General features: G+C 47.1%; 1 protein-coding gene across 1 annotated transcript in view; it reads left to right on the forward strand.

Moving 5' to 3' along the window:
* Positions 1–20,481, forward strand: part of LOC145356051 (somatomedin-B and thrombospondin type-1 domain-containing protein) — a 145,235-nt gene that overhangs the window by 97,905 nt on the left and 26,849 nt on the right. The window contains exon 2 of the mRNA XM_080208645.1: positions 17,177–17,362. Within this exon, the coding sequence (XP_080064771.1) occupies positions 17,177–17,362 (186 nt within the window). The remainder of the gene's footprint in view (positions 1–17,176; positions 17,363–20,481) is intronic.

Genomic DNA, 20,481 nt, shown 5'->3' on the forward strand with positions numbered 1-20,481 from the left:
CTGATTTGGTCCCTAACCAATGGCAGAGCCTCGGCAATTATGACAAAATCAACTTGCCAACCAATCAGCAGCCTTTCCTCTGCATTATAAACTATTGGCATTTGTCCTGATGAGTGCAAGATGAAAAGCTTCAGCAGGATGTTTCTTTTCTCAATAACACGAAAAGCAATTTACAGAAGGAAACTTGAAGGTGCGTTCTTCAAAAAAAAAGTCAAACTCTGATAGGGAGAAAGCTTCGCCAATATCCTCTGGAAATCTGTTTGCGCGACTTGTAGAAAGGATGAAGGATTATGAGGCATCGTCATATCCTCTGGGAGAAGGCACGAGTGTGTTTGAAACATTTGGTGCACTCTGCCATCTTGCTGAAGCTGACCAAACTGGGACAGTCAGTTTGAAGAACCACAGCTGTGAGCCATTATAGCAACATCTCAACAGTATTGAAGATTTCCTTAAACATGCTGTAAAGCCCAGATTGCCACAGTGGAAATATGTGCTCGTGAGTAATTGCTGACAGTTTCTAGCACTTGAGGCCTGACGTAAGGTAAATAAAACTGGCCAGCAAATGGCAAGGAAGAGCTGAAAGATGCTGAAAGATTTCTGTGCACCTCTGCTGAAGCCTGCAGATAACCAGATCTGGATTTTAATTTTTCCCCTTGTAAAGTTGAGAGATTTTTGGTTCCCAAACGGTGGACCGCAGGAACAGCACATTAAAGTTAATTTATCCGTCACAAGGCTTACATTAACACTGCAATGAAGTTACTGTGAAAATCCCCTAGTTGCCTCACTTCGGCGCCTGTTCGGGTCAATGCACCCTAACCAGCACGTTGTCCAGACTGTGGGAGGAAACTGAAGCACCTGGAGGAAACCTGTGCAGACATGGGGAGAACGTGCAAACTCCACACAGACAGTGACCCAAGTTGGGAATGGAATCCGGGTCCCTGGCACTGCAAGGCAGCAGTGCTAACCACTGTGCCATCGTACCACCTGGATGGAGTTGCCAGAAATGAAATCAGGTTAACCTCCGCTTTCCTCCTATTGTGCCAGGAATGGGAAGTCGTCAATCGCAAGACGAACTGCTGGCGTTGGACAGGTTGGGTGGGATTTTTCGGCTGCGCTCGCCCCAAAACTGGAAAATCCCACCTGAGGTCAATGGATCTTTGCCTGTTCCGCGTCCCGCTCCCTACAATTCCCGTGGTGGGCCGGATCGGAAAATTCCGCCTTTTGTCTGTGGCAGCTCCGATCAGTTGTATTGTGATGTCACCATCAGCAGTTTCCCCGAGCAGCAACAATATCGGTGGACACCAATTTACTAACTGGCAGCAACCTAGTTACCGAGGGCCCTGGATTTTCATCTGAGATTTTTTCAGTCACAATATACATCAATCTATAATACCCCAATTTCAATATTCATCCCACACAAGTGTCAGGCAATGGCATCTCCAACAAGAGTGGATCTACCCATCACCCCTTGACATTCAGTGGGCATTACCATCACTGAAACCCCCAACATCAACATCATGATGGTTACCATTGACCAGAACCTGAACTGGACTAGCCATATAAATACTCTGGCTACCAAAACAGGTCAAAGGCTAGGAATCCTGCAGTGAGTAACTCACTTCCTGATCCCCCCCCCAAAGCTTGTCCACCATCTACAAAGCACAAGTCAGGAGTGTACTGGAATACTTTACACTTGCCTGGATGAGTACAGCTCCTACAACATTGAAGAGGTTTAACACCATCCAGGACAAAGCAACCCACTTGATTGCTATCCACAAACACTCAATCCCTTCACCAGCGAGGAAAAGTGATAGCCGTGTGTGCCGTCTACAAAGTACACTGCAGGGATTCACCGAGACTCCTTTAACAGCACCTTCCAAGCCCACAACCACTACCAAGGGCAGCGGACACCTGGGTGCGCCACCACCCGGAAGTTCCCAAGTCACTCACCATCCTGACTTGGAAATATATCGCCATTCCTTCACTGTCACTGGGTCAAAATCCTGGAACTTCCTCTCTAATAGCACCATGGGTTTACCAACACTCAGGGATTGCAACAGTGCAGGAAGGCAGCTCGCTACTGCCTTCTGAAGGGCAACTAGGGATGGGCAATAAATGGTGTTTAGCCAGTGACATACACGTCCCATTAACTGATCTTTTTTAAATTATAAACTGAATGTTACTATTTTTGTTGGTATCTGAGGACGCATTAATTTTCATCTGTTAAAATGAAGTCATATTGGAAAATAGTTTGAGAAGTGGAAGGATTTTTAACATTTCCTTCGTGCCTCCCAATGGTTTTGAGCTTTGAAACAAAACAACAAATATTTTGTTTAATATTTTTTAATGCGGTATTAGCTAAGGTATGTCGAGTCCTTACAGTGCAGAAAGAGGCCATTTGGCCCATCGAGCCTGCACCTAAAACAATCCCCAAGTATTTATGCTGCAAATGCCCCTGACACTAAGGGGCAATTTAGCATGGCCAATCATCCTAAACTGCACATCTTTGGACTGTGGGAGGAAACTGGAGCACCTTCATTTGTGGCGATGGGATATCTTTCATGTTCTGACCATTGAATTGGTGTCAATAAACAGGGCGAGAGATAGAGAAATCGTTCCATGGTGTTATTGTGTGAATATTTGCTGGCCTCTTCAACTATTTTCCCCGTGTTCTCCCCACACAGACACGGGGAGAACGCGCAAACTCCACAAAGACAGCTACCCGTGGCTGGAATTGAACCTGAGGAAACCCAGACAGACACAGGGAGAATGTGCAAACTCCACATAGACAGTCGATTCCGTGGTTTGGAATTGAACCCGGGTCCCTGGCGCTGTGAAGCAGCAGTGCTCACCGCTGTGCCACCGTGCCATCTTATTTATTCTTTAAGAAAATACCTTCAGTGCGTTGTCATCTGCTAACTCAGCTACACAGTCAAAACCTGGACAACATGTGAAATGGGAACCAGCTGTTCGAAATCTCTTTCCTTGATCAGGGACTAATTTAAGTCAAAATGTTGCTCAGGGCTGTTTGAAATGTTAACATATGTGGAATGACACTGATAAAAATAGGTGATCTTTTATAAAATAAAAAACAGCTCAACTGTTTTGGGGGAAAGTGTTGAAGAGGCCAGCGAGTATTCACACATTAACACCACGGAGAGATTTCTCTATCTCTCACCCTGCTTGTTGACACCAGTTAAATGGCTGGAACATGAAAGATGTCCCATCGTCGTAAATCAAAGCACTGGTTCCAGTCTTCACACCCTTTCCATCAAACCCTGAACTCTTCATTTCATTGGATTCATTCTTTCTCACCTCATTCCCTTCAGTCTCTCAACCCTTAAACTCAATTCAGCATTCATGATAACCACTCAATTAGATCAAGTCTAATTGTCTAAATTCAAGAGATTATAAACTCAGACAAAATAACCCAGGCTCAAATTTTAACCCCGGTTCCACACAAGATCTTTTGTGTATTTTTCAACAGCGTTTTAAAGATCGACTATTTGCAAAAAGAAATGGGCGATATAAACTTCTTAATCTGGCAATATTGCCCCACTTTCAGAAAGTTGAGATTACATGGCTATGGGGAATAGGAAGTGTTTAGTTACAATAGTGCAGTCATCCTAAGGGGCAGTAGGGTGGATTGATGGGATGGCATCATCCCATCATGATGGTAACATGTTGGCAGAGTATGGCATGGGCATAGCATAGCAGGTTATAGGTTAGTGCCCAGTGGTGCTCAGAGGGTGAGCACCTTGCTAAATCCTGGCACGACGCCATGCATAAGGAAGACTGAGAGTGAGTTATGACCCACGTCCACATGAATGGGGAGTCCTGTGGTGAGATTTTCCTCCTGGTTACAAAGGGCCAGGTTTTATTTTTATTTATTTCATTACAGCAGTTAGTACCGCTGTTTCCAAGTTCGATTTTCGGACTGTCTGTGTGGAGTTTGCATGTTCTCCCCATGTCTGTGTGGGTTTCCTCCGGGTGCCCCAGTTTCCTCCTACAGTCTGAAAGACGTGCTAGTTAGATGCATTGACCTGAACAGGCGCCAGAGTGTGGCGACTAGGGGAATTTCACAGTAACTTCATTAATGTTAATGTAAGTCTACTTGTGACCAATAAATAAAACTTTATCCCCTTTATACAAGTCAGCTTACATTAACACTACAATGAAGTTACTGTGAAAATCCCTTAGTTAGGTACACTGAAGGAGAATCTAGCATGGCCAATGCACCTAACCAGCACGTCTTTTCGACCGTGGGAGGAAACCCACGCAGACACGGGGAGAACATGCAGAAATCGCACAGACTGACCCAAGCCAGAGATCGAACCCAAGCCAGTGGTGCTGTGAGGCAGCAGTGCTAACCATTGTGCCACCGTGGTTACAGGATCAAAAAGTACAGGGCCTTGACTCTGAACTGAAGATTAAAAGGAAAAAGCAATGTGGCCAAAAGCATCATTAACCTCTTCCCTCCTGGGATAGTCCATTTGATTTCCTGTGAAACATAACATTTGTTCAACCTGGTCACAGCTTTGATACTTAGCTGATCCTCACGGGGGTTCAAGGGTCAGGAATAACAAAATAACACTGCATGTGTCAGGCGCAAAAACAGCAGGAAAAACATAACCACTGAATGTGGTACGTCTCCCCTCCCCCCCTGCTCTCCTGACCTCCCCAGTAACCACCAGCTCACCATCCTCTCGCTGTCACTCCCTGTTGTATAATGAAAGTGTCCATATGTCAAGGTGGTCCTTAATCCTGTGTTAGATGGTGCAGCTGTCCAGTCCCACAGGAATGAAACCCAATACCAGATCAGAAGGAAATATTAAACAAAGAGTTTGACTGTTCCAATTACCCCCTTTAAGATGGAAAATGTGATACTTGTGGAGGCAACCAGCGTCGCCCTAAACTAAAGCTGCAATCTGAAGGCGACATCACTCGGCGTTTGAGCAAGAATTGTTCATTGCTGTCTGTAACAAGCTGCCTCTTCAATAATCTTCCACAGATAGCTTTATTCACGAGAGCAAGTATATAACAGCGTTCACAGGCTTGAAGTGCTTTACAGCAAACAGCTTACCCCGAAGGCCAGCCTGTGGTGCAATGTAGGAATTGATTATAAAATCTTTACAGTTCAGAAGAACTTAAGAACATAAGAAATAGGAGCAGGAGTAGGCCATCTAGCCCCTCGAGCCTGCCCCGCCATTCAATAAGATCATGGCTGATCTGAAGTGGCTCAGTTCCACTTTCCCGCTTTCCCCCCATAACCCTTAATCCCCTTGCCTACCAAAAACCTATCTACCCGCATCTTAAATATATTTAGCGAGATATCCTCCACCACTTCAACGGACAGGGAATTCCAGAGATTCACCACCCTTCGAGTGAAGAAGTTCTTCCTCAATTCTGTTCTAAACTGCGCACCCCCCCCCACTTATCCTGAGGCTGTGCCCTCTAGTCCTGCTGTCCTTTCTGAGCAGGAAGAACCTCTCCACCTCTACCCTATCCATCCCTTTCATCATCTTATACGTCTCAATAAGATCCCCCCTCATCCTTCTAAACTCTAACAAGTACAAGCCCAGTCTATTCAGCCTCTCCTCATAGCTCAACCCCCTCAACTCTGGTATCACCTAGTGAACCTCCTCTGCACTCCCTCCAAGGCCAAAATATCCTTGCGCAAGTGTGGCGACCAAAACTGCACACAGTACTCCAGCTGCGGCCTCACCAGTGCCCTGTACTTTTGCAGCAAGACCTCCCTACTTTTATATTCAATCCCCTTCGCTATGAAGGCCAGCATCCCATTCGCCTTCCTGACCACCTGCTGCACCTGTAGGCTGGGTTTTTGCGACTCATGCACAAGGACCCCCAGGTCCCTCTGCACCGTAGCATGCTGCAGCTTTTCGCCCTGCAAGTAGTAGTCCTTCCTACTATTATTCCTACCAAAGTGGATAACCTCACACTTGCCAACATTGTATTCCATCTGCCAGGTCCTCGCCCACTCGCTCAGCCTATCTAGATCCCTTTGCAGACTTTCCACACCCTCCGCACAATTTGCTGTTCCACTTATCTTTGTGTCATCGGCAAATTTCGACACCTGACACTCGGCTCCCTCCTCCAGATCATCTATATAAATGGTAAATAGCTGAGGCCCCAGCACTGATCCCTGGGGCACTCCACTAGTCACCAACCGCCAATCCGAATAGCACCCAATGACACCCACTCTCTGCCTCCTATTTGACAGCCAATCCCCTATCCACGCTAACACTTTACCCCCAACTCCATGCCCCCTAACCTTCTGTAACAACCTTTTGTTCAGAAGGAGGCCATTTGGCCCATCGAGCCCGCACCCACAACAATCCCACCCAGGACCTATCCCCGTCACCCCATATATTTACCCTACTAATCACCCTGACATTAAGGGGCAACTTAGCATAGCCAATCCACCTAACTCATGCGTCTTTGGACAGTAGGAGGAAATGGGAGCACCCAGAGGAAACCCATGCAGACACGGGGAGAGCATGCAAACTCCATGCAGACAGTCACCCAAGGCTGGAATTGAACCGGATTCCTAGTGAGACAGCACTGCTAACCGCAGTGTCACTGTGGAGTAAATTCGCTAGTGTCCCAGAGGCTGCTCTCCCTCTCAAATTGGTGGTCTGGACCAGATGTGAAACATTAGCTCTACTCTCTCCACAAATGTTGTCAGACCAGCTTAGATTTTCCAGCATTTTTCTGTTTCTGCAAAAAGATTTGGAGTATTGGGAAAGAGACTAATGAACATTTACCATCACATGCATAATGTGTGCCTTGGAAAACTTGATTTGAATTTAAAAGATCGTAATTCCAAAAAGAATCACAACTAATTTATCAGAAATACTCATGCTGCAAATCCCTAGGAGATGTGGGAACTTCAACTCTCATTTCTCAAGAGTGTAATTGATATTAATTACAACCATAATTATTTTAGTTAAGGAAACATTGATTGCCCTCGATTTAATATTTAAATTTCCCATATTAACAGTGCTTGTCCAACTCTCCAAAACTGAATTAAGCAATTCAAATAAAGAACAAAGAACAACACAGCACGGGAAACAGGCCCCTCACTAATATTGTGAGTCCCCTCTTCCACCTATGACCCTTATCTACAGAAATGTTTCTGTTCCCTCTTTACCACATAACAGTTACACATCAGTCCCACCGAAAAATGTGAAAAATGTGTGAGAAGGTTCAGTAAGCACTCACTGCAGCTTTGACCAGGGTTCCGTTACCTCAGTCGATGAACTTACAGCCCAGACTTTTTTTAAATTCATTTGTGGAACATGGATGTCGCTGGCTGAGTCAACATTTATTGCCCATTCCTAGTTGCCCTTGTTCAAAGGGCAGTTGAGAGTAAACCACATGGCTGCGGCTCTGGAGTCACATGTAGGCCAGACCGGGTAAAGATGGCAGATTTCCTTCCCTAAAGGACATTAGTGAACCAGACGGGTTTTTTCTGACAATTGGCAATGGTTTCATGGTCATCAGTAGATTCTTAATTCCAGATTTTTTTAATTGAATTCAAATTCCACCATCTGCCGAGGTGGGATTCGAACCCGGGTCCCCAGAACATTAGCTGAGAGACTGTGACACATTCCAGCCAGATTCTGGTGGCTCCCTACCACTATCAGGATCCATTTACCTCAAACCTCAGATCCATTCTGCCCTGTCCGTGCAAGAGATGCAGGGGAGAAATTGAAAGTAACTTTCTCCTTATCAGAGTTGGAATCTTAAGTCTGACATACATTTGGTGGCTTTTTAAAGTATTTTTTCATCAGGTGCAAGTTACATAATACACAACACTGTTATCAGTAGAAATCACAGAATAGTTATGCTGCAGAAGGAGGCCATTTGGCCCATCTTGTCTGCACTGGCTTACTAAATGAACATCATGATTTACTGCCATTCCCCTGTCATTTTTCCGTACCCCTGCACTTTGTTTCTACTCAAATAATTATCCAATGCTCTCTCGAATGCCTCGATTGAATCTGCCTCCACCACACTTCCAGGCAGCGCATTCCAGACCCCAACCACTTGCAGTGTGGAAAAGGTTTTTCTCGCATCATGCTTGCTTCTTTAGCAAATCACCTTAAATCTGTGCCCTCTCATTCTTGATCCCTTTATGAGCGGGAACAGTTTCTCCCTGTCTCCTCTGTTCAACCCCCGAGGATTCTAAACATTGCTATCAAATTTCCTCTGAGTCTTCTCCTCTCCAAGGAGAACAGTCCCAACCTCTCCCATCCATCCTCATAACTGAAGCTTTTCATCTCTGGAACCATTCTTGTAAATCTTGGGAGATTAATTCCCTGTCTGAAATGAACTGAACTGAAATTAAAACAGTCCGTAATTGGTAATAAACGCGATATCTGCCAATTAAATAAACTATTTCAATTTTTATTCGGTGTAATCCCATGAAGATCAGATTTGAATAAGATATGTCTGTCTTCCCTAAAGGGATTTTGATCTAAAGTTAAAAAGCTTATTTATTGGCCACAAGTCAGCTTACATTAACGCTGTATCGAGTCATAGGGGTTTGTAGCATGGAAACAGGCCCTTCGGCCCAACTTGTCCATGCCATCCTTATTTTTTAAACTCCTAAGCTTCCCAATTGCCTGCATTTGGCCCACATTTCTCGATACCCATCATACCCATATAACTGTCTAAACGCATTTTAAAAGACAAAATTGTACCCGCCCTTACTGCTACATCTGGCAGCTCGTTCCACCTTCTGAGTGAAAAAATTGCCTCTCTGGACCTTTTTGTATCTTTCTTCTCTCACTTTAAACCTATGCTCTCTAGTTTCAGACTCCATTACCTTTGGGAAAAGATATTGACTATCTAGCTGATCTATGTCCTTCATTATTTTCTAGACTGCAAAGTTACTGTGAAAATCCCCTAGTCACCACACTCTGGCACCTGTTTGGGTACAATTTAGCATAGCCAATTCACCTAACCAGCATGTCTTTTGGACTATGGAAGGAAACCAGAGAACCCCACACAGACACAGGGAGAACGTGCAGACTCCACAGAGACAGTGACCCAAGCCAGGAATTGAACCCAGGTCCTTAGCACTATGAGGCAGCAGTGCTAACCACTGTGCCACCGTGCCACCCATACCTGATCTGTGAAAATAGTTCAGTGACAATATTCACTTTATCCTGTGTTTCCCTACCATGATGTGCAAAAAAAATCCTTTAAATTGCGGACAAAACCAGCATTTTACAAGGTTTTTCTTTACTTTTGGAACTTAAAATGAATAGTTTCATACAAGCTTCAATTTGGATGGTAAATAATTATAAATCAACTGTCCAACATTCTAGACATGTTCACTGTCACTGACAGCAATGGGTAAAAGTTGGCAAATTGAATTATTCAGGGCATTGGAAAGACAGGGATGGAATTCTCCATTCTCCCCGCTGCCAGTGAGAATGGAGAATTCGGCATTCATCCAAAATGCCATTCACTGCCGTGGAACCAGAGAATCCCAGCTGGGGGGGTCAGGCCGAAGGTTTCCAGTGCACATTGAATCATAGAATCCCCTACAGTGCCAAAGGAGGCCATTCAACCCGTCAAGTCTGAACTGACTACAATTCCACCCAGGCCCTAACCCCGTAACCCCACATATTTACCCTGCTAATAAAGTTGCAGAAATGGGAACGGCCGCACGGACAAATTTGTCTTGCTGTTTTTCAGTTCTTAATAAGACTGTACATCACTCATTTCATCTGTCATTGTGGCAACTTGCTGCCGTGACAAAAATGGTTTCTACTTTTGCGTGTGTAATAATAGTGATGGTGAGAAAGTCATTGAATGTGATACATTCTGAAATGTGCAAAGATGTGCAGTTAGGGGGATCGGCCATGCTAAATTGCCCCTTAGTGCCCCAAGGTATGGAGGTTAGGTGGATTGGTCTTACTAAATTGCCCCTTAGTGCCCCAAGATGGATAGGTTCGGGGGATTAGTGGGGTAAATACGTGGCATTATGAGGATAGGGCAGAGGGGTTGGATGTGGGTGAGATGCTCTTTCAGAGAATTGGTGCAGACTGGATGGGCTGAATGGCCCCCTTCTGCACAGTGGGGAGGGGTCTTGTGATTCTGTATGCTGATGTGTGAGTTGCAATGTAATTGTGGAAGAAGATGAGCTGTTCTCAGTGTGATCACAACGAGACTTCCCTCACTTCCAAACTGTCACCTCTCGACCAGGACTGCGACCAGGCTCAAGTTAGCCTGCTTTGAGAAATAACTCCGTTTTGAGCTGGCGTAACCATATGTGAATGTTGCTGAGACTGCTGAATGATTATTCAAGGCTCGGTGACTTCCTGCAGTGTCCCACACTGAGCGCTGATCCACAGCTGGGAATTGTTGAGAGGAAAGGGATACTGTTACAGGCTTCTCCATCCTGGGAATGGAATGCCACAGCGAATGCCTATTAGGGATGTAGTCATCGCTACTTTACACACTGTAGCTTCGTCCAGGTTTTGCTGTCTTTTCTTGGAGATTAACAGGTTTAATGTGCAGTTCCCATGGGATGGGAGCCAAGTGCAGGACAATCCAGCTCCATCCGACCAGCCGCAATGTGAAATGAAAGTTTTTCTGTTTTAACTGCGTGTTGGGGTGGGTGACTACACTGCAAAGCAACATCTCCTGAGCTGTCCCCCCACTCTCTGACCATCAGAGTGAATCTCCTCCCAATGGTTCTGTCTACCCACCCACCGGGCTGAGCAACTGGAGTTTATTATAAACATCTTGTTCCCTTTTCCCTCACTTTCCTTCAGAATGATTATACGATATATTCAACCGATCACATCCCTTTGCTGAGTAAGATGTCTCACAACACCAGGTTAAAGCCCAACAGGTTTATTTGGTATCACGAGCTTTCAGAGCGCTGCTCCTTCGTCAGGCGAGTGAAGGGGTAGGTTCACAAACACGGCATATAGAGGCAAAGACACAATTGCAAGGTATTGACACTAAAGCTATAAGGGAAAATTCTCCCAAACCGACACGTTAATTTTTTAGCATGTTGGGGGTGGGGGGAGAGATTCGCGCATGCCCAAGTCATGAGATTAGCGCTGGAAGCAGGCAGGGCCAGCAGGTAAGTAACATTAATCTTATTTTAATGTTATTTTAATGTAATTATTGGGACTGGGGAATTTGCCAGACTCAATAGCATCTCCCCCCACCCCAGCCTGTACAATATGACCTTGGCAGGGTTTAGAGTAGTCCCCCACTTTCAGGAAACTAGTAGGAGACCCCGCTGGAGTAAAGGAGGGAAATTGGGGCCCCCCCCAGGGTCTTGGGTGGCAGGAGACGGCATCCTGGCAGTGCCAGCCTGTGCTCCCAGCACTGCCCAAGAGGCAAAGCGCTCATGCCCAGGGGACACAATGGCATTGCCCACCAGGCAGTGCCAGTGGGACAGGGCCCAGGGGGCAGGGCCAAAGGGGGATGGGTCTAAGGGGGACCAACTGGGGGCAGGGCCTATGGGGGCAATCAGTGGGAGTTGGGGTGGGTCCTGCTGTCATCCGGCCTTTGGATCGATTGGGGGAGGCTAGCAATCGGGGCGGAATGCCTGGTGTGTCTACCACCCAGGGGAGGTCTGCCTCAAGTGGGGGGCATCTGCTGCGGGGAGATCAATGCTGGGGAGATTGCTGAAGATCGGGGCACTCCTGGATGGCTGGGGGGGGGGGGGGGTGGCGGGGGGGTTGTGGGGGTCGGGTCTGACCCGGGAATGCCTGTGGGGCCACGATCAGGCCATGGGGGGTGCTGGAGGTCAGCATTGTGGGGGTCTCGATCTGGCAAATGATCGAGCTGGTCAGCAAACTGCAGGGGGTCACTGTGCACGCGCAGAGCTCCAGAACTGTCAGACCCTGGTGCGAATAGGCCCCACCCTCTGAGCTTTTAATGATATTCATAATTTTGACCTCTGCATTGCACAGAGTGTGGGAGATTCGAGCCTGAACTCCCACTGAAAAAAACAATCGTGAGTTATACCAGTTTTCCCGCAAATTCAGCACTTAGAACATTTTTGAGAGGATCGCCCCCATAGTGTCTTTGCCTATATATGTCATGTTTGTCAACCTACCTCCACTCACCTGATGAAGGAGCAGTGCTCTGAAAGCTCGTGATTCCAAATCAACCTGTTGAACTCTAACCTGATGTTGTGAGACTCCTTACTGCGCCACCCCAGTCCAACACCAGCATCTCCACATCATCTCCTTGCTGGAGTTACCCCTCACCTATTCTCCTTTTCCATATTTTTTTTTCCTTCAACTAGTTACCCAATTCCCTTTTGAAAGTTATTATTGAATCTGCTTCCATTGCCCTTGCGGGTAACCACAATATCAGAAGGATGTGGAAGCTTTGGAGAGAGTGCAAAGGAGGTTCACTAGGATGTTGCCTGGTCTCGAGGGTGTTGGTTTTGAGAAGATGCTGAATAAACTAGGATTGTTTTCACTGGAAAGATGGAGGCTGAGGGGAGATCTGATGGAGGTTGACAAAATTATGAGAGGCTGAGACAGGGTGGATAGTCAGAGGCTGGAAGTGACAGTTACAAGGGGACACAAGTTCAAGGTGAGAGGAGGAATGGCGAAGGGCAATGCACGGGGGAAATTCCTCACGCAGAGGGTACTGGCTGCTTAGAATGCACTGCCAGAGGAGGTGGTGGAAGCAGGCACGTTAGCAACATTTAAGGGGCGTCTGGGTGGGTACATGAATAGGGAGAGAACAGAGGGAAAAGCATTGAGTAAGTTTAGTTAGGGGATCAAGATCAGCACAGGCTTGGAGGGCCGAAGGGCCTGTTCCTGTGCTGTACTTTTCTTTGCCTCTCTGTGTCTGCTGGCATTGCCGCTTGCAGCCACTGATGGGTGACATAGCCAGCCCTGTCCTAAGGCACTTTGCCCCAACACAATAATCATACCCCTCATCCTACTTTCTCAGAAGACTAAGGAAATTTGGCATGTCAGCTATGACTCTCACCAACTTTTACAGACGCACCATAGAAAGTATTCTTTCTGGTTGTATCACAGCTTGGTATGGCTCCTGCTCTGCCCAAGACCGCAAGGAACTACAAAAGGTTATGAATGTAGCGCAATCCATCATGCAAACCAGCCTCCCATCCATTGACTCTGTCTACACTTCCCGCTGCCTTGGCAAAACAGCCAGTATAATTAAGGACTCCAAACACTCCGGACATTCTTTCTTCCTCCTTCTTCCGTCGGGAAAAAGATACAAAAGTCTGAGGTCACGTACCAACTAATTCAAGAACAGCTTCTTCCCTGCCGCCATCAGACTTTTGAATGGACCTGCCTTGCATTCAGTTGATCTTTCTCTACACCCTAGCCAAGACTGTAACACTACATTCTCCACTCTGTCCTTTCTTTCTCGATGAACAGTATGCTTTGTCTGTATAGCGTGCAAGAGACAATACTTTTCACTGTATGTTAGTACATGTGACAATAACAAATCAAAATCACTCAACTCCTACTCCCCTCCCCCACCCTGTGTTGAATCAAGTGTTAATCAAGCTCGTTGAACATCCTTATACACAAAATCCAGGAGATGCTTTTTCCTCTCCCTCTGATTCCTCCATCCCTTCAATTCATTTGCTCGGGAGTGGTGAGACCAATTAATAAAATTATAGAAGTCTTTCAATGCAGTCGGAGGCCATTTGGCCTACTGAGCCTGCACTGACAACAGTCCCCCCTAAGCCCTATCCCAGTAACCCCACGTATTTACCCCGCTAATCCCCACGTGACCATCAACTCAACTATGGTGAATTGATTCACGGGATTAATGCCATCCAGCACTTCAAACCTGGTCCACCATTCAATTCAATTCGAGCTGATCTATCATTTGCCCCATATTGCTGGACATCCTTAGCCAAAAGAAATCTACTGAGTTCAATTCTGAGAGCTCCACTTGTTTCCAAGCGCCCATACCCTTTTGTGGTTGAGGCTTCCAGATTTCCAAACCTAACACCCTAGCGTTCCACCCGTCCTCATCGTCTCTGAGTCCGGTGAAGCCACAATTTGAAAACTCAGAACTTTCATTTCCATGGCCTCACCTATCCCTATCACCTCCTCCCTCCCTACAGCTCTCCAACACCTTTACACTCTTTCATTTCGGGTCTCTTGCCTATCCCTGCATCACAAGTGGGCGGTCATGCCTTCAGCTACCTGGACTTTGAACCTTGGGATTTCCTCTCTAAATCTCCTTCCTTTACAACACTCTTTAAAACTTATCCCTTGGACCAATCTCTTGAGAAATCTTCAGTGTCAATCTTAGTCTGGTAAGCAAAAGAAAAAATGCTGGAAATCTCAGCAGGTCTGGCAGCATCTGTAAAGAGGGAAAAGAGCTGACGTTTCGAGTCCAGGTGACTTTTTGTCAAAGCTGAAAGGTGTAGAAAGTGGGAGATATTTATACTGCAGGGGGGTGGGAATGGAAGATGAGTCATAGCCACAGAAACAAGGGGAAAGGCTGCTAATGGCAGCCCATAGAGAGGATAGACAGTATGAATGGCCAAATGGCCGAGAAGCTGAAATCAGAGGACAAACTGTGGCAGATGAAGATGTCAGGGGAGGGGGGAGATGAGTGGGAGAGAGGTAACATTGAGAAAAAGGGTGAAAGTGGAGGCAAAGGGGGAAGGAAAGGTAAGGAAGGGGATAACATAGAGGGAAAGAGTGGGGGGAAGAAAAATAAAGATAATAAAGAAATAAAAGGTAGAGAACAGTTCAAAATAAACTAAAATGAAAACAAAGGGGTGGAGGTGGGGTAGATCTAATCATCTGAAGTTGTTGAATTTGATGTTGAGACTGGAAGTCTGTAATGTGCCTCGCTGGAAGATGAGATGCTGTCCCTCCAGTTTGCTTGGTCCGGTGACGACTCCTGTGAAATGCCTTGGGATGGTTTACATCAAAGGTGCTATATAAATGCAGGCTGTTGTGGTTGAGGTATCGGTGATGTTCCATTGCCTCCCCGGGGGGGACTGGTAGTGTTAAAATGGCAGCGTGGGCTTGTTGGGCCGAAGGGCCTGTTTCCCGGGCTGTTTTTGTTCTTTGTTCTATATCTCCACTTGAAATCATTGATATTATAGAATCATTGAATCATACAGTGCAGAAGAGGCCTTTCGGCCCATCGAGTCTGCACCAAAATGCATGAAACACCTGACTTTCCACCTTATCCCATTTACCCGCACTTGGCCCATGGCCCTCAATGTTATGATGTGCTGAGTGCTCATCCCGGTACTTTCTAAAGGATGTGAGGCAATCCACCTCTACCGCCCTCCCAGGCAGCGCATTCCAGACAGTCACCACCCTCTGGGTAAAATAATTTTTCATCACATCCCCCTTAAACCTTCTGCCTCCCACCTTGAACTTGTATCCCCTGGTGACTGACCCTTCAACTAAAGGGAACAGCTATCCACTCTGTCCATGCCTCTCATATCTTGTACACCTCAGTCAGATCGCCCCTCTGTCTTCTCTGCTCCAGTGAAAACAACCCAAGCCTATCCAACCTCTCTTAAATTATCCATCCCAGGCAGCATCCTGGTGAATCTCCTCTGCACCCCCTCCAGTGCAGTCACATCCTTCCTATAATGTGGTGACCAGAACTGCACACAGTGCTCCAGGTGTGGCCTCACCAAAACTCTTTATAACTCTAACATGACTACCCTGCTTTTGTAATCTCTGCCTTGATTGCTAAAGGCAAGTATCCCACATGCCTTGTTAAATTACTGAATCCAGACGTCCATTTACAAGGAGGCGCCTAGTTCCGTAAGAAGGGAAGTTGGATGAGAATAACATGGAACCTTCAGGAAAGGTTGAGATTTAAACCTGCACTCATTGGCACTGAGAAGCACAAAAGGTAATCTTATTAAAAAGTCTACAATTCTGATGGGGCTTGACAGGACTAGATGCTGAGAGGATGTTTCCTCTTGTTGGGGTATCTGTTGCCTCACAGCGCCAGGTACCCGGGTTCAATTCCGGCCTCAGGTCACTGTCTGTGTGGAGTTTGCACCTTCTCCCCATGTCTGCCTGGGTTTCCTCCCACACTCCAGAGATGTGCAGGTTAGGTAGTTTGGCCATGCTAAATTGACCCTAGTGTCAGGGGAATGGTGGGATAAATATGTGGAGGTTTGGGAATAGGGCCTGGGTGGGATTGTTGTCGGTGCAGACTCGATGGGCCGAATGGCCTCCTTCTGCACTGCCGGGATTCTATGAGTTATGGGACACAGTTTGGGAATAAGGTGTCTCCCAATTCCCTGTCTGTGTGGAGTTTGCACGTTCTCCCCGTGTCTGCGTGGATTTCCTCCGGGTGCTCCGGTTTCCTCCCACACTCCAAAGATCTGTGGGTTAGGTTGAGTAGGCATGTTAAATTGCCCCTTAATGTCAAGGGGACCAGCATGATAAGTACACGGAGATACAGGAATAAGGCCTGGCTGGGATTGTTGTCAGTGCAGGCTCAATGGGCCGAATGGCCTCCTCCTCCTGTACTGTAGGCTTTCTACGATTCTTCGCTGATTCAATTAAGTTTATTTATTAGTCACAAGTAAGGCTTACATTAACACCGCAATGAAGTTACTGTGAAATTCCCCTAGTCGCCACAGCCCAGTGCCTACTCAGGTCAATGCACCTAACTAGCTTCCAGAATGTGGGAGGAAACCCACGCAGACACGGGGAGAACGTGCAAACTCCACACAAACAGCCACCCAAGCCGGGAATCGAACCTGGCTCCCTGGCGCTGTGAGGCAGCAGTGCTAACCACTGTGCCACCGTGACAGAGAGTGGAGAAATTTCTTCTCCCAGGGGGTTGTGAATGGTTGGATTTCTCTTCCCCAGTGAGCTGTGGAGGCTGGATCACTGAACGTGTTCAAGACTGAATTAGACAGATTCTGGAACTCTTGGAGAATTAAGGATTCTGGGGGCGCAGGCAGTGAAATGGAGTTGAGTCCAGTATCAGGTCAATCATTGAGTGCCCGAACCTTGCTGCTGTTCATTCTGCTCTTAAGTGTTGGAATGTGTGGGTGGACGATCTTACCTCTCGCTCTGGTTACAAAGTGCCAACGATGAGATGGGGACAGAAGATGAAATTTAGTGTTTGATATGAGACCAATGATCTGACCATTCCCCAACCTGTTTCCCAACAGCAATCGACTGCATCGTGGGACCCTGGGGCCCGTGGACTGAATGCAGTTCCCTGTGCGGCATAGGGAGCCGAGACAGAGGCCGGCTAGTTACCATCCCACCCAGAAACGGAGGAACGCCTTGTCCCGACTTGAAGCAGCGACGGGGTTGCTACGGACACGACCCTGAACGATGTCACTCGGTTAAAGGTATTGTGTGGCTCTCTCTAGATATTGGTGGACGCGAACTCTGCTTTGAGGTCAAATTCAGAGTTTCAGATAACAATACACAGTCAGAGGGCAGTGCACAGAGACCTCTGCACTATTGGATGAACAGTACAGGGCAGTGCTAAGGGAGTGCTGCAATATCGAAGGAGGGAGGGAGTGCTAAGCATTGAGGAAACACTGCTCTATTGGTAAGGGGAAGGAGTGGAAGAGGCAGGGGAGGGCACACTGTGGGAGCACTGCAATGTTGGAGGAGCAGCACTGAGGGAATGCTTAACTCCCAGAGGGGCAGCACAGAAGGAGCTCTGCACTATGGAAGGGGCAGTACTGAGAGAGGAGTGTAACCAGCGAGTGCTAGGGAGGGGCAGTGTGGAGGGAGCGCTGCACCGTCAGAGGGGCTGAACTGTCGCAAGAGTCGTATCAAGGGAGTGCTGCATTGTCAGAGGGCCAGTACTGAGGGAGTGCCGCACTGTCAGAGGGTCAGTACTGAGGGAATGCCGCACTGTCAGAGGGTCAGTACTGAGGGAGTGCCGCACTGTCAGAGGGTCAGTACTGAGGGAGTGCCGCACTGTCAGAGGGTCAGTACTGAGGGAGCGCCGCACTGTCAGAGGGTCAGTACTGAGGGAGTGCCGCACTGTCAGAGGGTCAGTACTGAGGGAGTGCCGCACTGTCAGAGGGTCAGTACTGAGGGAGTGCCGCACTGTCGGAGTTTACTCATTTGGGTGAGAGATTAAATTAAAACACTTTTTGCAAGCTCAGGTGTTCATTAAAGGATGACGAGTTTTCCCAGTTTCCCAGCCAATATTAATTTAACAGTTAAATGCAGATTAATGAATGACAAATGTGGGATCCTGCTGTGCAGAAAACGATGGCCATGCTTCCCAAATTAGAGATAATCAGCTGACCCTGATGAGGACTGTGCCCCTAAGGGGAAGATGTGATTTGTGTGGGAAGCACACCGTTAACCCTATAGGGTCTGTGAGGGAGGGCTTGGCTCTCTGAGTAGTGTGCAGGTGGAGCCTGGGCTGCTGGCTGACAGAAAGTGAAATCAATTTGGACAAATTCAGCCTGGGCCCCACTCCCTCCTCCCCCCCCCCCCCCCCCCCCCCCACCCCCCTGTCCAGTGATGTGGACTCAGCCTCACAACATTCCCAGGGTAGGCACTGGAAAGGTGGACCCGGGAATTCTTGCATTCATTCAGAACCTCCCAAACCCCAACACTCTTATGGAGAGCTATACAAGGTGATGCATTTTGGAGGATAAAATAGAAGATGTATACTGTAAGTGGCAGAACCCTTAGGAACATTAACATCCAGAGGGATCTGGGTGTGCGGGTCCACCGTTCCCTAAAAATGGCAACACAGTTGGCTAAGGCGATTAATAAGGCATACAGCATGCTTGCCTTCATTGGCCAGGGCATTGAGTACAAGAGTTGGGAAATCATGTTGCAGCTATACAGAACCTTGTTTAGTCCACATTTGGAGTATTGCGTGCAGTTCTGGTCACCACACCACCTGAAGGACATGGAAGCCTTGGAGAGAGTGCAAAGAAGGTTGACCAGGATGTTGCCCGGGTGTTGGCTACGAGGAAAGGTTGAATAAACTAGGATTGTTTTCACTGGAAAGACAGAGGCTGAGGGGGAGACCTGATAGATGTTTACAAAATTATGAGAGGCATGGACAGTCAGAGGATCCATATCCCATTCAGAACCTCCCAAACTCCAGCACTCTTAGAGAGAGCTTTGGAACTGTTCTCAACTTTCCAAACATCATGAGCTGCCACACACCAATGAGGAAGATTGTTGTGAAAGTACAACCTCAGTCGGAGCGGCTACGAGGTGTGGGAAGAGCAAAGTTTCTTCAGGAGAATTGGGAGAAAGAAGGTCCATTATTAGACGCAGATGCTGGGCTCTACCTGGGATTATTGATACTATCACTGATTCCGGTTTTCGGGATGCGTGTGAAGCTGGAAGTGTCCAACATTTATTCTGAATTCCAGAGAGGAGTCACATTGGACACTAAAAACTGGAAAATTTGAAGAGCAATCAGAAGTCAATTGGCTTTGAGCAGGAATTCCCAGGCCTGTCACTGTTTCTCCACAGACCTGCTGAGTTTTCCTGCATTTCTGATTTTATTCCAGTAGTTATTGCCCCTCCCAAGTTGTCCTGCGGTGCTGGTGGGTCGGGCCTTCTCCTTCCCATTGCCAACCCCATGGGAACGGTTTTCCCAGAGTGGTGCTCAATCAGAGAATTCCAGGTGAGTGACTCATTCCCTAGCTTTAGTTTCTCCAACAAACAGACATCCTTTCCATAAAGAACACTTAACAGATCCTGGAGTGGTGACCAAACTCAGGCACTGAAGCAGCCTGGGCCTCAGGCTGAGCCTCAGTTGAAGATGCAAGAAGGTGGGAACAAGAGGGGGCTATTCTGTTGGACCTTGGTTGACCCTTACCTTAACACTATCTACCCATTATCTGGAAGGACAACAGTGGCAGATACATAGGAACAGCATCACCTGGAGGTTCCCCTCCAAGTCACTCACCATCCTGACTTGGAAATATATCACCGTTCCTTCACTGTCACTGGGTCAAAATCCTGAAACCCCCTCCCTAACAGCACTGTACCCACACCACAGGAACTGTGGCAATTCAAAAAGGCAGCTCACCACCACCTTCTCAAGGGCAGTCAGAGATGGGCAATAAATGCTGGCCAGCCAGTGAAGCCCACAATCTGGAAATTAATATTTTAAAAATTGGTTCCATATCCCTTAATCTCCTCAAAAATTCTCAGTTTTGATATTTGTAGTTGACTCCTAGAGTCCACAGCATTTTTAAGAGTTCCAAATTTCCTCTTATGTTTGTTTAAAGAAGTTTTCTCTGACCTCAGCCTAACTCTCATTTTAAATTGTGCCCCCTTGCTCTGGATTCTCCACCTAGAGGGAATAGTTTCTCTCTATCCAACCTATCAAATCCTTTAATCGTCTTATACACTTTAATCTTCTACTCTTTTAGAAATGTGAACCCTGTCTACCAATACAATCCGTCCTCATAATCTAATCCTTCCTGCTATTCTCGGAGTGATTAGAAGGCGGGCCTTTATCCTACAC

Source organism: Carcharhinus amblyrhynchos, chromosome 20 (genome assembly GCF_965287045.1).
Source record: "Carcharhinus amblyrhynchos chromosome 20, sCarAmb.v2.hapA, whole genome shotgun sequence".
In the NCBI taxonomy this organism is placed as follows: Eukaryota; Metazoa; Chordata; class Chondrichthyes; order Carcharhiniformes; family Carcharhinidae; genus Carcharhinus; species Carcharhinus amblyrhynchos.